At 50.3% G+C, this 16,047-nt stretch overlaps 1 protein-coding gene across 3 annotated transcripts in view; it reads right to left on the bottom strand.

Annotated features, from left to right (window-relative positions):
* Positions 1–253: 253 nt before the first annotated feature.
* The window catches only part of SLC9A8 (solute carrier family 9, subfamily A (NHE8, cation proton antiporter 8), member 8), a 77,071-nt gene continuing 61,277 nt past the window's right edge, over positions 254–16,047 (bottom strand). For 2 of the 3 annotated variants that reach the window (XM_011993187.1, XM_011993186.1), the window contains exons 11-16: positions 14,956–15,072; positions 11,651–11,733; positions 8,326–8,437; positions 5,323–5,543; positions 2,655–2,801; positions 254–1,732 (exon numbers count right to left, since the gene is read on the bottom strand). In XM_011993187.1, the coding sequence (XP_011848577.1) occupies positions 1,625–1,732; positions 2,655–2,801; positions 5,323–5,543; positions 8,326–8,437; positions 11,651–11,733; positions 14,956–15,072 (788 nt within the window). In that variant the 3' untranslated portion in view covers positions 254–1,624. The remainder of the gene's footprint in view (positions 1,733–2,654; positions 2,802–5,322; positions 5,544–8,325; positions 8,438–11,650; positions 11,734–14,955; positions 15,073–16,047) is intronic. The other variant, XM_011993188.1, reaches the window with a different exon arrangement.

Genomic DNA, 16,047 nt, shown 5'->3' with positions numbered 1-16,047 from the left:
TCTATCAAGTACAAATTTACTTTTCATGCAAAAAGTAAACAGCGTGCTTCCTGCCCGGCTGGCCTGCTCTCACTTCAGGGGCAAGGCGAGGTGGCAGCATCGGGCCTGGCCTCTTGTTCCTGGCACAGGTCCTGAGGTCAGTCCCTCCTGATATCCGGAGCCACACCGTCTGAGGTGGAAGAGATGGAGATGCGTTTGCTCCAGCCCAGGGACCATGCTGGCCCACCGTGTCCCCAGAGAAGCAGGAATGCACATGGTGAATTAAACCACCCCAGGGGGCCAGGTTCCAAGGCTCCCTGGGACCCAGAACCACATACGGAAGTTGGCAATGGCCTTTCGATGAGCTGAGCAGTTTGAGGCTTGTCAAAGGGGAGGTGAGGAGAGGATGCGAGTCAGTGACTCCATTCCATCTGGACATGACTGACAGCTCCTCACCCTGAGATGGCTGAGGAGGCCGGGCCCCTGGGACAGGGCTGGGGTGTGTGTGCGTGGAGCATCTGCTTCTGACTCCAGGTCGGGGTGGGAGAGGGGAGCACTGGGTGCTGCTGCTCTGGCCCCTGCCCCAGTGCTTTGGGGACCCTAGCATGGGTGACAAATGGGATCCAACGTGGTGGGGAACTGGGAGAGGGGAAAGAGGATGGAACCCTGATTAGCAGCGAAGATGGCAGCAGTGAGCAGACACTGCAGGGCCTCGGCACAGTGGCCTCCGGTTAGACAAAAGAACAACTGAGTATGGGAATGGTGGGGAGGGAGATCAGATGGCAGGAGGTGACTACGAGGCTCTCAGCACTTTGCTGTAAAATGCATGAATTTAAACCTAATTAAGACAGCAGTTGTGGGCCAGCAGGAACCCTGTGCCTCTAGCTTTTCCCTCTAGAGGGCGCTCTGACCCTGCAAGATAAAAGCCTTGGGTTGCAGCTTGCAGGGGGCTCTAAAGAAGATACCAGAAGGTACCAGTGTAAACATTCAGAAGATGCCCAGAGAAAGGCAGCAGCCACCTGCTGTCCAGGGAGACAGGCTGAGAAGTGCCAATCAGACAATGGAAAAAGGTCACTCCGTTTCTCTCCCTCTCCCTGAGGAAGCACAGGAAGTGCCACACAGGGCAGCGGGAGCTTTTCAAGATTTCTGGGCCCTGCCACTTAGGTCAGAATTGTGGCTGTGGAGGCATCTTGATGACTCAAAGGCAGGTGGCTCACCCCTGGCTCTGCCAGTCCGGCGGGGGCAGGATGAAGGCAGTGGCTGGGGAATGGCACACCTGTAGATGGTGCTCTAGGCAGGGGGCCACAGGGGTCCTCCAGGTGGCGGGGTAGGTGCCCCAGCTTCACAGATGACTGGCACTTGGCCCCGTGCTCCCTCCCCTCTGTGGGCCGACAAGCCACACTGAGCAGAGGCTGGCTCAGGGAGGAGTGGGGAGATGACAGTTTCCCAAGAAGTCACCTGGCTCCAAAGGCCTGGCAAGTTCTGGACTAAGGTGACCCTGCAGCCAGTACCTCGCCCCGCCCTCTATGTCTGGAGTCCTGAAGGGGCTGCTGGATGCACACACCTCTGCGAGGCCCCTGCTGAGTGTCTGTGGGCAGCAAACGCCCATCCTGGGCCTGCCTGCCTGAAGCCTTGGCACCTGGCGTCAGAGCAGCTCCTGCTCGTCGTCCTCGGAGCCGGAGGGGCCCTGGCGTACCTCCTCGTACCACTTGTTGGTGAGAGTTTTCATCTGGATGCGCCCGTGGTGCAGGTCCTGGGTCGAGAGACACAACCAAGCCGTCAGGGGCAGGGCCAAGGAAGGGAGGGGAGGCTGCTGGGTGCCTTGGGTGGGGTGTCTGGGGAGGAGGTAGGAGGTAGGGTGATGGCCACAGGCAACTTCAGTTTCAATTGAACAAACTGAGCTGGGATTGTTCTTTGTGGGGGTGGAGATCACGGGAGGTGTCATTCAGAAAGAAGGAGGTAGCATGGCGTGAGGTTGAAAATGTGGTCTCTGGAGTCAGACACACTTAGCTCTGCTCCCAATTATGCCCATATTGGCTGTGATCTCGCGGGGTTACTGCACCCCCTTGGGCCTCCATCTCCTCAGCTGTCAGGGAGACAGCTGCATCCACTGCACAGGATGCTGGAGAAGGAAGCAGTTGTGGTCACAGTCACTGGAGCTGCCTGGCTCCTGGAAGAACGCACACACCGGCAGCTATCAGGCCTGCCCGAGAATGGAAAATGGACCTGCATAGAAACAAAGCAGGCAGCCGCAGGAAGAGCCCCACCCCTACGCAAGGCCTCCAACTAAAGAGAGGCCAGCAGTGCCCCGAGGGACAGAACCAGAGGCCTGAGCTGGGGGCAGCCTTGGGCCACAGCCTGAGGTCCTGGTATGTCTGAAATTCCTCAGCTCTGATTCAGTAGCTGATCGATACCCCATGTCTGTCATCCAGGAAAACCAAACTGTGTTAACAAATCTATTATTAACCTCGCACTAAACGTGGCAGCGAAGGAAAAACAGCAGATGCCGAGTTCCACAAGCATGTCCAGCCTGTAGATCAGGAGGCGGCAGCCTGGCGGGCCCACGTGAGACTTTCTGCCTCCCCACTCTTCCTCCACCCCACCCTGGGCCACCGCAGGTCCTGAAGGAGGCAGGCAAGGGACCCCCAGAAAGTGTGGCCTGGCCGGTATCCCACCTCCTGCGTCAGCCTCCGAGTGAAGAAGGGGTTTAGGTACTTGGCGTCCAGCCACATGAAGCCTTTGAGGTCCTGCCGCCTGATGTAGTGGGCCTCGTACTCCTCCTCCGTGAGCTCCGACAGGTGCTCCGACTCCACAGTGTTGCCCTGAGCAGGGAAGAAAGGCGGCCCGACGGCCATCAGCAGGCACCATCAGGGGCACCTCTGGAAGCACCCACACCACCCAGGCTGCCAGTGTCCCCAATCCTAACTCCACTTGACCATCAGTGCAGGGTGACGATGGGCAGCAGACGGCCTCCTGGGAGCCCGCAGGGAGGCAGGAAGTTCCCTCAGGGCACAATGGATGCCCAGGACCCCACCTAGGACACCTAAAACAGAAGGACTGGGCTGGGCTGGGGCTTGGTTTTTAAGCTTTTCAAGCTTTTTGGGTGATTCTATCATGCAACCAGGACCGAACTGCTGTTCTGGGCTTTTCATTAACAGCAAATTGCACAGGGAGGCTTTTTGTCTCTTTGCCTGTGGGTCTATTAGCTAGGACTCCACCGTGGACAGGCTTTTGCCAATCAAGTCAGGAGAGGAGAGGGGAGAGGGACACATCCTGTAGGCATTGGAGAGGGATGAGAAAAGGGCCCCATGTGGAGGGGAGGGCCAGAGGTGAAGAGGCAGGAGCAAAGCAGACAGGCTCTGAGTGCAGTGCCCGTTCTGCTGCAGGAGCCTTGGTGGGGCCACAGGTGCAGGTGGTGGCGGGGGTTGGGGGGGGGAGATGGGTGCGGGGCAGGAGCAGGGAGGGGAGATGACGGCAGGGGAGGGGAGGGCATTTAGATGCTGTGAAGCAGTGGTTGTCAAACACTGGTCTGTATCAGAATCTACCTGGGGGGCTTGTGAAACCACAAAATACGGAGCCCACTGGAGCCACCTGCAGAGGTGCTAATTCAGTAGATCTGAGTGGGCTTGGGAATCTGCAGATCTAACAGGTTTCCAGTGATGCTGCTAGTCTGGGGACCCCATTTTGAGGACTGCTGATCAGTGTGGTGGTGAAGAACGCAGGCTTGGGAGTCTGCCCGCAGCTGTCTGATCTGATTCTCTTAGTGCCTCAGCATTCTCATCTGCAAAATGGGTATAATGAAAGCACCAGTTTCCAGGCAGGCTATTGGGACAATCTGAGATAGTCCAAGGAAAATGCAAGCACATTGACTGCCGCAGAAAACATTCCAGAAACTCAGCGGTTCATCCTCAGAGGAGCTGTCCTGTTTCTGCTAGTGCTGTGCTTCGCCAAGCGTGTTCACAGGATTGGCTGCAGCAGTACTACCTGGCAACTTGTTAGAAACGCAAATTCTTAGCATGGGCCACATAGTGAGACCCTGTCTCTACTAAAAGTAAGAAAAAAATTAGCTGGGTGGGGTCACGCCTGTCTGGAGTCCCAGCTACTCCAGAGGCTGAGGTGAGAGGATCGCTTGAGCCCAAGAGGTCCGGGCTGCAGTGGGCGGCCATGATCGCGCCACTGCACTTCAGCCTATGCAACAGAGTGAGACCCTGTCTCGGAAATAAAGAAGAAACACAAATTCTTTCGGACCCCATGCCAGACCTATGAGATGCTGGTGACAGACCCAGCAGCCTGTGTGTAGCAACCCCCCACCAATTCTGATACCCAGAAAGACCTAAGCTAGAGCTTTTGTGAAAACCAAAAAAGTTGGTAGATAGGGGTTGGTGGCAAAGGGCCTCTTAGTGTGATGGAAGTTCTGCAGAGCCAGGCCTCACAGCCATCTGGAACTTTCCTCCCAGCAGCACTGCACTGGCTGAGGGGCCCAGTTTGGAGACTGGAGGCCATGGTCTTGCCAGCCCTGACTCCAATGTTAGCCGTGGATGGCTACGTGAGGACTCCTGGGCCTCTGATGACTGATTAAAGTTACTGAGGCCTAGCATATGGAAACTAGAAAGAGATGCATGTCCAGAAATGCACGATTGGCAGGGGATGCTCTGGGCTGGAGCCTACAGCAGCCTCTGCTTTGGTCAGAGGGCCTAGCTTTGCATAGAGGTCCTGAGGGTGAAGACAGGACAGGAAGGCAGCTTGGTGGCAGGGGCAGCGGCTTGTAGGAAGAAGAGGTGGACAGGCTGCAGAGCCTCAGCTCTCCCTACAGCTGGGGCCTGGATACCTCCAACCCCACACCATGTCTGTCCTTGGGGGAGTACCCCTCACGGCCCTCACAGCCACCACAAGCCGTCCTCCCCTCCTCAGGCCCCTAGCAGGTGGTTTTTAGTAAAACCATACTGGGGAATGATGGGATTTTGAAACCCTCAAACCTGGGCCCTGACAGGTGTCTCAGCTGCTGGCAGGGCAGAGGCACTGCTGGGAGAGTGGCATAGGCCCAGACTCCTGTGGTGCCCTATGGAGCTTCAGAGAGGGAGCAGATGGGGTCGCCCACAGCTTCCCTGGCTGCGGCAGGTCACAAAGTTGCCAGATACCCCCCCAACAAGAGCCATGCTTCAGAACTCAAGTCCTGTCACCTCCTTCTCAGTGGGGGACCGGTGTGTGTGCGTGTGTGACGTGTGTGTGGAGGTGCTGGGCGTCCTCAAAGCAAGGCTCATCTCCCCATTTCCTGACAGTGGGGACCATCAGCTGTGCAGCAGGCCAGCCCCCTGCCCCACCCCGCAGGTGCGTGATACTGACCATCTTCTCCGTCTTGCTGAGGTTGACGTCCTTCTTGTTCCTGCGGCGTGCCTTGGTGTCCTCGATGTCCATGAGGCGAATGAGGGGCATGGTGCTGCCGCCCAGCAGCAGGATGGTGAAGAGCACAATGACGATGGTGGTGGTGCCGATGAGCTGTCGCTTCTCCATGGGCTCCAGGTCCAGGTGCAGGCTCAGGGCATAGGGGATGGCCCCCCGCAGGCCTGGGGGACAGCAGAGAGCATGAGAGGACACAGTGAGGAGGCAGCAGCTTCATGGGCTGGCTTCCCTGGAAATCCACCAGCCCAACACTGCGACCAGCCGATTATTCTAATGGCCCTGCTAAAGGGCGTGTGCTCGCCCTGTGAGGCTTTGGGGTGTAAAGAGCAGGTGGCAGAGATGTGGGGACCACAGACTCACCTCCATGCCCACTTGGGCAGATCAAATGAGGTGGCCTGCCCCAGCTACAGAGCCCCAGGTGTGGGTGCAGGAGGACTTATCAAGCCTGATGCTCGTGTCCTGCAAACTGCAGGACAGCTGCTGTGGGCTGAGCCCTTCCTGTGTGTGCGCCAGGCCCGGGCAGGTGTTCAGCGTGTAGAGCATCACTGGATCTTCACAGGAATCCTTACCGAGCACCGATACTCTTGTCCACAACACACAGATGAGGGATGGAGGCCAAGAGCAGCATGGCCCACCCAGGGCCACTCATCTAATACCCACAACAGCACAGGATGCAGTGTGTCCAGTACCCCTCCTATCTCGAGATGCTGCCCCTGTGGAGGCCCCTGGTGGCACTGATGGGGCTGTGGGCTGCTTAGGTGGTAATGAGGCTGGCTGGTCCCCTGTGAGGCTACTAGGAAACAACTGAGGGGCATGGACTGAGCTGGGAAACAGCACTTTCCTCTCTTAGAAGCTTCCTGGCTTCCTTGGTGCCGTACTGAGGGGACAGGCAGTCCTAGCCCCACCCTTGGGGAGCTCCTAGAGCAGCTGGGAGGAGACACAGCAAATGAGGGTTGTGAAATGGTACCTGGAGGAGAAGGTGGGAGGGTGGGGTGTAGACAGCACCAGGACCTGCCCCAGACAGGAAGGCAGGGAGGCTCACATCACCATGAGGTAGGACAGCCAGACTGCTGCAGGCCAGACCCAGATGGGGAGATGGCAGGGCAAGAGCAAAGGGCACATAATACAGAGACATGGCAAGGACGAAGGACTCTCAGCCTCTCTAAACCTGTCACGGGCCAGAGGGTTCAGTGGCATGGCACATGTCATGTGCTTTAACAGGTTATGTACCCAGCAAGTGCTAGTACCAGCTAGCCAGGCCATGGGGCAATTCAAAGATTTCTTGGGCAAGGGAGATGCAAAGGCATAGGGATGGCGGCATCTCCATGGCATCCAAACAGGCAGCTGGAAACAGGAGTATGGATCCCAGAGGGAGGTCTGGGTTTGCGGGAACAGCTTTGGACTAGGTGGAAGTGAAGGCCAGTGGATGCGTGAGCACACTCAGTGAAGTGCAGAACACACAAACAGAAGCGGGGCTGGGGCCAACTCCTGAAAAAGCCGCTATTTGAGGGGTTAGTGAAGGGGGACGAGCCCAAGGAGACACCAAAGAGGAGAAAGGAGGAGCTTGCCCCAGAGGCCGGGGAAGAGGGTGAAACGGTCCTCGTCAGAGGTAGGGGCGGTGGGAAGGAGGTGGACTAGGATGGGGGCGGATCCCTCCCCTCCAGGTCTGGCTGTGGGAGGTCACTGGTGACCTGCCAAGGCCAATTCCTGCCCCGTGGACAGACGGTGAAGAAGTGGGGAAAATGAGCGAGCATGGCTCACTCGCAGGGGTCTGGCCATGGCGAAAGAAGCGTGGATGCAGCAGCGGGGGACGTGAGGAGGAACTCTGGCTGAAGTTCCTGGTGTTTTGTAGGAAGGAGAAGCTCTGATTGCTTAAATGATGATAGGAGGGGCCGGAAGCAGACGCTTGTTCGGTGCCCCTCGTTGAAGATCCAGGAAAGCCTGGATGGAAACCCACGGAGCAAGAGCCCGGGGAGCCTGGGAGAGAACAGGAGCTGACAGCTCCCGCCATTTCAAATACACTCCAACCTTCCCTGTAACGCTCTCTCATCCTCATGCCCCCCTTCCCAAATAGCTCACATCACTTCAAAAACCTCTGACACACTTCTGCAACCACTTTACAAAGTAGTTTGCCTCACTAGAAAAAGAGATTAGGAAAAAAATGAGTTTTTCTCACCATATATATATATGTATACATACATAGACATATACGTACATATATATGAAACATATACATTTTTAAAAATGGCCTTTAGAAAGAAGACAAATCTGAGACAAACTTGCAGATATGCCTTTGGATAAAGAACATTATAAAGTATGTTGCTATAACTCAACCCACACGGAAAATACTTTAATTATAATATTTAAGCAAGAAAGCATAAAGAACAGTATGTATTGCTCAAAAATAAATTTAAGGATGCCTATGGATCCAGTTCTTTAGAAGCAAAGATTTATGAAATCATTTCTATCCTTTAAAAAGTGATTAAATAGCAACTGAAACATTCAAATTAAACTACCAGAACTTTGTGACTTAAAGGAAAAATATCCAAAACTAACATAAGGTATGAAACAGTTTCAACTTTCACCTTTTCTACCTTGAGTCCATTATTACTTCAGCCTAGAAAACCCACAGGGAGGCACTGAGCCACGCCCAGCTGCGTCCTGGACTGCACTGTCCTGTCCAGGGGAGAGTGGCAGAAATCCCGGCTCTGCCTCCAGTGGTCACGTGACCCTGGGCATGTCCTTTGCCCTCTTCCAACCTAGCCTCGCCCACTTCATAGCACCATGGTGAGGGGCACCATCTTGGTTGCAGTAGGTGCCATTAGACGGGAGTATTGATTACTTGTGGCTTTGCCAAGGGCGCTAGCAGAGAACCATGGCTCTCTCTGTGTGGGGCATGCTTTTAACAGGTATTTCCCCACTCCATTTATTCAAGATTTGACTTACCACTAAACCACATGATGAACATCATCTTCGGTGTGATTTTATGATCCCGGAAGAAATTCAGGAGGTAGGAAAGAGGGAAAATGTTTACCGCTCTGCCAAATAGTACAAGCACCTGTTGATAGCAACAAACTAAGTCTTAGGTGAAAACATCTGGCTCTTCACGCTGAAGCTTCTTGAAGCTGTTGCAGACTGTGTAACACATCCAGTACAAACGCAGCATTCCCCTCATTCCCCTCAGCCACAAAAGACACGAGCAACACCATGCTCGTGAGAAACCCAGCATGGGCGTGCTGCCGGAGCTGCAGGATTCTATGCATCTAGGAAAGGATAAAGCTTTGTACGTTACCTTTCTCAGTAGCCAGAAAAGAGAACCGACGAGGTATCAGGAAGGGCATTAGTAATGACAGCAGAACAAAACTGAATGCCAAGAGGCTGTACAGAAGTATTCACAGATTAGTTTAAGGAAAACCTGACTCCAATGGCGCTCCTCCTTGGGACAGGCCTGCATTGATCATTCCAGCCCCAAGGGGACAGACAAGGTGTTTCTGCCTCTCCCTCAGGGAAAGGAGGGCAGCTGTGAAGGACCTACCCATGTGTGGAAACACTGCTGTCTGAGCAAGAGGAACGCAGAGGTAGGGTCTACAAGGAGGCCATATGCCCTGGCTTAGCCGGCCAACTTCTTGCTGTGGCTTTTGGTTCCTCTCCAACTCCAAAGGCATGTTAGTCTTGGCAAAGTACAGCTTTATGTAAAGTTCACATCTTTTGTTGTTTGTTTTTTTTTTTTTTTTTGAGACAAGGTCTCGCTCTGTCTCCCATGCTGGAGTACAGTGGCGCGATTGTGGCTCAATGCAACCTCAACCTCCTGGGCTCAAGTGATCCTCCCACCTTAACCTCCCAAGTAGCTAGAACTACAGGCATGCACCACCATGCCTGGCTAATTTTTTAAACTTTTTAGTTAAAGATGAGGTCTTGCTATGTTGCCCAGGCTAGTCTCAAACTCCTGGTCTCAAGCAATCATCCTTCCTTTGCCTCCCAAAGTGCTAAGATTACAGGTGTGAGTCACTGCACCCAGCCTAAAGTTTAAATCTTATCCAAGTGGATTCTTAGGACATTTATTACTTTACTTTCATTTTCTTCATTTTGGTTCTTACCATAATTACTTGAAAAGGATGACACAGACATATACAGCACATTCTTTAGGCTTTCAGTTTATTCCTTTAACAAGCATGAATTTTACAGTATTTTTTTTTTTTTTTTTTTTTTTTTTTTGAGATGGAGTGCTGTGGTGCGATCTTGGCTCACTGCAACATCTGGCCCCCAGGTTCAAGCAATTGTCCTGCCTCAGTCTCCCTAGTAGCTGGGATTACAGGCGTGTGCTACCATGCCCAGCTGATTTTTGTATTTTTAGTAGAGACTGGGTTTCGCCAAGTTGGCCAGGCTGGTCTCAAACTCCTGACCTCAAGTAATCTGCCCGCCTCAGACTCCCAAAGTGCTGGGATAATAGGTGTGAGCCCTCATGCCTGGTCAAGAGTAAATGTTTCCAATCATCAAACATTTCTATGCCAGACAACATGCTGATCATTTTACATGCATTATCCTGCTAAATTTAAATCCCTGCAAAGGTCTTATAAAGTAGGTATTATTATCTCCAGTTTATAGGCAAGGGAACTGAGGTATAGAGAGATGAAGTAATTGGTTCAAGTTGAAAAGGCAGGAAGTAATGGATTCAAGCCTCAAATCTGGTTCAGACCCCAAAGCCCATGCTCTTGACCACTAAGCGGAGCTTACAGGGTAGGAACTGTAACCCATCTGAACAGCACAGGCCATCTCCACTAGCTGCAGGGCCAGCCTGGGCCTAACTGCTTAGAGAAAACTGAGTTGTCACCCCAGGGCATCCTCTCATTTTCCTCCCAACCTGTGGCTGAAATAGTCACCTCCCTGTTTCACCCACTGAAATCCAATCTTCCATGCCTACACTGGTGTTTCAGGTTTGATTAAATGTGTCCCCTTTTATCCAGTGGCCACACTAAAGGCTATTATACTTTTTTTTGAGACGGAGTTTTGCTCTTTTTGCCCAGGCTGGGGTGCAAATGGCGAGGTCTCGGCTCACTGCACTGCAACCTCCACCTCCCGCGTTCAAGCAATTCTCCTGCCTCAGTCCCCCGAGTAGGTGGAATTACAGGCGCGGACCACCACGCCCAGCTAATTTTGCATTTTTAGTAGAGACAGGGTTTCACCATGTTGGCCAGGCTAGTTTCGAACTCCTGACCTCATGATCCACCAGCCTCGGCCTCCCAAAGTGCTGAGATTACAGGTGTGAGCCACTGCATCCAGCCTAGGCTATTATACTTTCTGTAAAGGACTTTTGCTACTTTTGCTGCTTTTTTTTTGCCCTGAAACCTGAGTTTGGAGGACGAATAACAGTGACCAAGAGCAATGAGCTCTTGCTGAGTGACAGGTGGAAGTACCCAGGTTGCAGGAAGACTATCTTATAAACAGACAAATATAAATAGACAAATTTGAAGAAAACTGCAGTAAGAAGTACATAATAAACTATCCAGAAAAATTAGGAAAGAGAAAGAAATCCCAGCTCTATAACCACTGTGAACATGTGGCTACATTTTCTTTACATACTTTCTTTTTCTCTGTGCATAATAGTTTTACATGGTTATGATCAATTACATATTCAATTTTGAAATCTGCTTTTACCTCCTCACACAAAAACCTACAAACCTGTACTTTTATTTAAAGACCATAATATTCAAGGCCATTAAAAATCTTAAAAAACAAGACTGAGCGCGGTGGCTCATGCCTGTAATCCCAGCACTTTGGGAGGCTGAGGCAGGTGGATCACGAGGTCAGGAGTTCAAGACCAGTCTGACCAGTATGATGAAACCCCATGTCTACTAAAAATACAAAAATTAGCCGGACACGGTGATGTGTGCCTGTAATCCCAGCTACTTGGGAGGCTGAGGCAGGAGAATCACTTGAACCTGGGAGGTGGAGGTTGTAGTGAGCTGAGATCGCACTATTGCACTCCAGTCTGGGCGACAGAGCGAGACTCCATCTCAGAAAACAAAAAAAACAAAAAAAACAAAAAACCTTAAAAAAGTCCTTGCTGGGGATATTTATTCACTTAATTCTACCCCTGCCCTCTTAGTGTATGTTTGTGATTTTTTTTTTTAACAAAAGAAACTTTAAACAAAAGACTGTCTATGTAGCTGTTGACTTTGAACAGTTAACAGTTACATAAACAAATCCAGAACATGTGTTTATTGATCTACAAATAAGTAATTAAATAAAAAAAAACAAGGAAAATACTTACTATGCACCAGATGACAAAGGAAATTTCAAACTTGTGAGGAAAACTAAAAATGGACAGGCCAAGAAATGCAAACACACATGTTTCTGAAACAAACCAAAGAATGGATTATTCAACCCCAATGATTTCATTCCAATATGGTACTAAACTGTTAAGCAAGCAAACATTCACAGGCAGAATCCAATACAACACTTTCCTTATTTTCTTGAAAACCCTGCAGCCAATATCTTGGCCAAACTTGTGCTTAAATTCTCTTATTCTTTTCTACTATATAAGCAATATGTCCCTGGTATTCAGAAATCTCTTAATGTAATGAGTCAACTGTCAAATACTTCTGCAAATAAACGCAATCCCGCCCAGGGAAGATGGAAACACATGAATCTGCCGATCTGCTGAACACTGTCACTAGCTAGGGTCCCAACTGTGGCAACGTGGCCAAAATTCAGAGCAAATGACTGCGACGCCACATGACAAACGTGAAGGGGTCTTTAGTTAACTTCCACATGATTAGCTTAATATATTTAACATTGCCACAACGTTTAGAACACAGCTCACACCCAGCAGGATTTGCAGAGTGAGACTCATTGCTAACTCTTGGCTCCACTCTGCAAGCCAAAAAGAGCCCAATATTTACTCTCTGTCACACAAACTTGTATATTTTAAGAAAAAGCACCTTATAAATTTCTAACACTAGGCTCTCTGCTTAAACTGTGATGTCCCTCAGAATAGCATAATGACTAAAGAGATTAAAACTGTATATATATATATTTTTAGAGACAGAGTCTCACTCTCTCTCCCAGGCTGGAGTGCAGTGGCATGATCTCGGCTCACTACAACCTCCGCCTCCCGGGTTCAAGCGATTCTCCTGCCTCAGCCTCCCGAGTAGCTGGGACTGTAGGTGCCCGCCACCACACCCAGATAATTTTTTTTTTTTTTAGTAGAGACAGGGTTTCACTGTGTTGGCCAGGCTGGTCTCGAACTCCTGACCTTGTGATCCGCACACCTTGGCCTCCCAAAGTGCTGGGATTACAAGCGTGAGCCACTGCGCCTGGTCTAAAACTGTATTTTAAAATAGCTGATCATAAAGAGCAAGGCTGTTTTACATTCTAACAATGTTTTTCCTTTGAATGGTACCCAAGTTTAAAACAAGTCCACAAGCTGGAGAGTTTACCCACCCTCCTCTCTTTGAAATTTTTTCTTATCTAATATTTGTGTGATCTTTCCAAATGAGCACATTTAGAAGACATTCAGATCTAGTGGATGCTTTTTCCTGGCAGCACCAACTCCAAGGTCTGGATATATCATGGTTAACCAAAGCCCCTTCACATTTGTCATGTGGCGTCGCAGTCATTTGCTCTGAATTTTTGCCACTTTGCCACAGTTGGGACCCTTGCTAGTGACAGTGTTCAGCCAGCAGGCAGAATCGTGTTTATCCTCTTCCCTGGGTGGGATCATGTTTATCTGCAGAGTATCTGACGGTCTTTCAGTCACACTTGACAAACTGTCAAAATTTGACAATTTTTCTAATGACCAATCCTCTATGGATGGATATTTAGATTGTTTCTATTTCTGAGAGGTTCAGCAAACACCCCAGTACAGGCTAAATTCCACACGGTTGAACTGTTGGGCCAAAGAGTACGTGCCTTTTAAATTCAGACAGACATGGCAAATGACTCTTCAGAAAAGATTCCAGTAGGCCTGTTTTCCACACACCAAGGCCAGAAGTGGGTATTATCAAGCTTAACATTTGCCAGTCTGCTGGGTAAAAAACAGAATCTTTTTGGATGGATGATTTGCTTTATGTGTCTTTAACTGGGAGGGTCAGAGTCAGAATCTGTAGTCTCACTTTCTGAGAGAGGTGCTGTACAAATAATACCCTCTGGCCCAGGAAGAGAGAGACCTGGCCCAGGAATAGAGAGAACTGGCCCAGGAATAAAGAGACCTGGCCTGCATACCCACTTCTTGGCCGTGAGACCATGGGCAAGTCACGTGACTACTCCTCACCTGAGCCTCCTTATCTGCTGAAGTTTCTGCCTGGCCTGCCCCTGCCTTCTAGCATGCTAACAGTGTGGAAGTAGCAATTAAAAATGAGACAAATGACTGGGCGTGGTGGCTCTTGCCTGTAATCCCAGCACTTTGGGAGGCTGAAGCAGGTGGATCACAAGGTCAGGAGATCAAGACCATCCTGGCTAATACGGTGAAACCCCATCTATACTAAAAATACAAAAAACAAAATTAGCTGGGTGTGGTGACGGGCACCTGTAGTCCTAGCTACTGGGGAGGCTGAGGTGAGAGAATGGCGTGAAACCGGGAGGCGGAGCTTGCAGTGAGCCAAGATCGCGCCACTGCACGCCAGCCTGGGCGACAGAGCGAGACTCCGTCTCAAAAAAAAAAGAGAGAGACAAATCCCCCAAAATGCCAGGGGTGACTTTGATGATGACAACTAGGGCAGGAGCCACTTGGGGGCCAGCTTAGAGAGACATGGTGAGAGTTGTTCCCCGACCCCAACCACTTCCAAGTATAAAGTTGGTGGGGAGATACATGGGTATGTCTGAGCGTGGGGAGAATAAGCTCGAACAAACTGCTTAAAGACAAAGCCATCATGGTTTATCCCAGCCCAACAAATGACACCTCTACTGCAAACTGTCCCCGAGTGATGTCCCTCAGGCTGCTCTGTGAATAAAAGATTCTGTGGACAAGTTTGGAAAATTCTGTAACTATATCCCCCGTTAAGGATTTTACAATGCACATTTGCTGAAAAGTCTGGCAATTCATAAATGTTAAATTTTATTTAACCAGGATTTCCTAAACTCTTGACTACAAAATTTATCTTTTTCTATCTTTCTTTTTTTTTGTTGAAGATCATAGCCCACTGCAGCCTCGAACTGCTGGGCTCAAGTGATCCTCTCAGCCTCCCAAACAGTTGGGATTACAGGCGTGAGCCCCATGCCTTGCTTGACTATGGAGCCATTTTCATCTAACCATCATTAATATTATTTCCAAGGACTACATTTTTGGAAATGTCACATTAATACATTAAAAATTCATGTCTCAAATGTTCGTAATTGGTTCTCACTATTTTTGGTCTTTAAATCGTAGGCACCAGATGTTCATTTATTAGGTGTTTGGTTTACTTTATGAAATTTCAAAGCCAGAGGAACAAACAAAAGATAAGCGAGTACGGGATCTGGCTCTGTGGAGCTGCTGCCCTGCTGCCAAGGAAAGTCTCAACTGACTCTAAAACAGGGTAAGGAAGAAAGATCAGCTCTGGGTGGGCCTGCGCATGGCCACACAGACGCAGAACTCACCACACAAGAAGGCCACGGTGCGGAGGGTCTGCTGCATGAGGATCTGGGTGACTGGGGAGAGGTTATGGTGCGTGTAGTGGGACATCACAATGCCTGAGAACAGGATGGCCATGATGCCTAGACAGGGAAAGAACAGAACAGAAAGCACTGCCGTGTGATCCCCAACTCAGATCTCACAATGCCTGCAAGGCCCTGGGGCCTAAAGCATTAGAGGATTTAAGAAAAAGGAAAATAAACTAATACCTGAAGCCTCCCACAGGCTTCAGAAAAAATACCATGGGTCCCTTCACTCTGGCAGCCTCATTACTAGCTGGGTGACCTTGAGCCACATTACTCAGAGCCTCAGTTTTCACTTCTGTACAGTGGGACTAATAGTAGCCACTCACAGAACTGTTAGGAGGGTGAGTGAAAATAAGCCACATGAAGTCCCCTTCACAGTACCAGAGCTAAAAAGGTATGGACTATCACTGACATCCAGGGATAGTGCTGGCAGATGTGGAACCTATGGCTATTGAGGGCCCACTGCACTGCCCCCAACCTTTTTTTTTTTTTTTTTTTTTTTTTGAGACAGAGTTTTGCTCTTGTCACCCAGGCTGGAGGGCAATAGTGCGATCTTGGCTCACTGCAACCTCTGCTTCCCAGGTTTATGTGATCCTCCTGCCTCAGCCTCCTGAGTAGTTGGGACAACTACTTTTTAGTAGAAATAAAGTTTCACCATGTTGGCCAGGCTGGTCTCGAACTCCTGACCTCGGGTGATCTGCCTGCCTTGGCCTCCCGAAGTGCTGGGATTACAGGTGTGAGCCCACCGTGCCTGGCCAACTGCACCGTTTTGCATAAGGAGCTTGAGCACCTATGAATTTTCTATATGTGGGGAGTCCTAGAGCTGATCCTCCACAGATGCTGAGGGATGACTATATAAGGAGTGCAAGCAAGCAAACCACTCTGGGGGCGCAGAAAGGAGCCTAAGAATCTGCGTAAGGATAATGTATGGATTCTTTTTTTTTTTTTTTTTTTTTGAGACGGAGCCTCACTCTTGCTGCCCAGGCTGGAGTGCAGTGGCATGAACTCGACTCACTGCAACCTCCGCCTCCT

Source organism: Mandrillus leucophaeus, unplaced genomic scaffold, assembly GCF_000951045.1.
Source record: "Mandrillus leucophaeus isolate KB7577 unplaced genomic scaffold, Mleu.le_1.0 Scaffold428, whole genome shotgun sequence".
Taxonomy (NCBI): Eukaryota; Metazoa; Chordata; class Mammalia; order Primates; family Cercopithecidae; genus Mandrillus; species Mandrillus leucophaeus.
The sequence above is the reverse complement of the archived record's forward strand: the minus strand, read 5'-3'. Positions and strand labels throughout refer to the sequence as shown.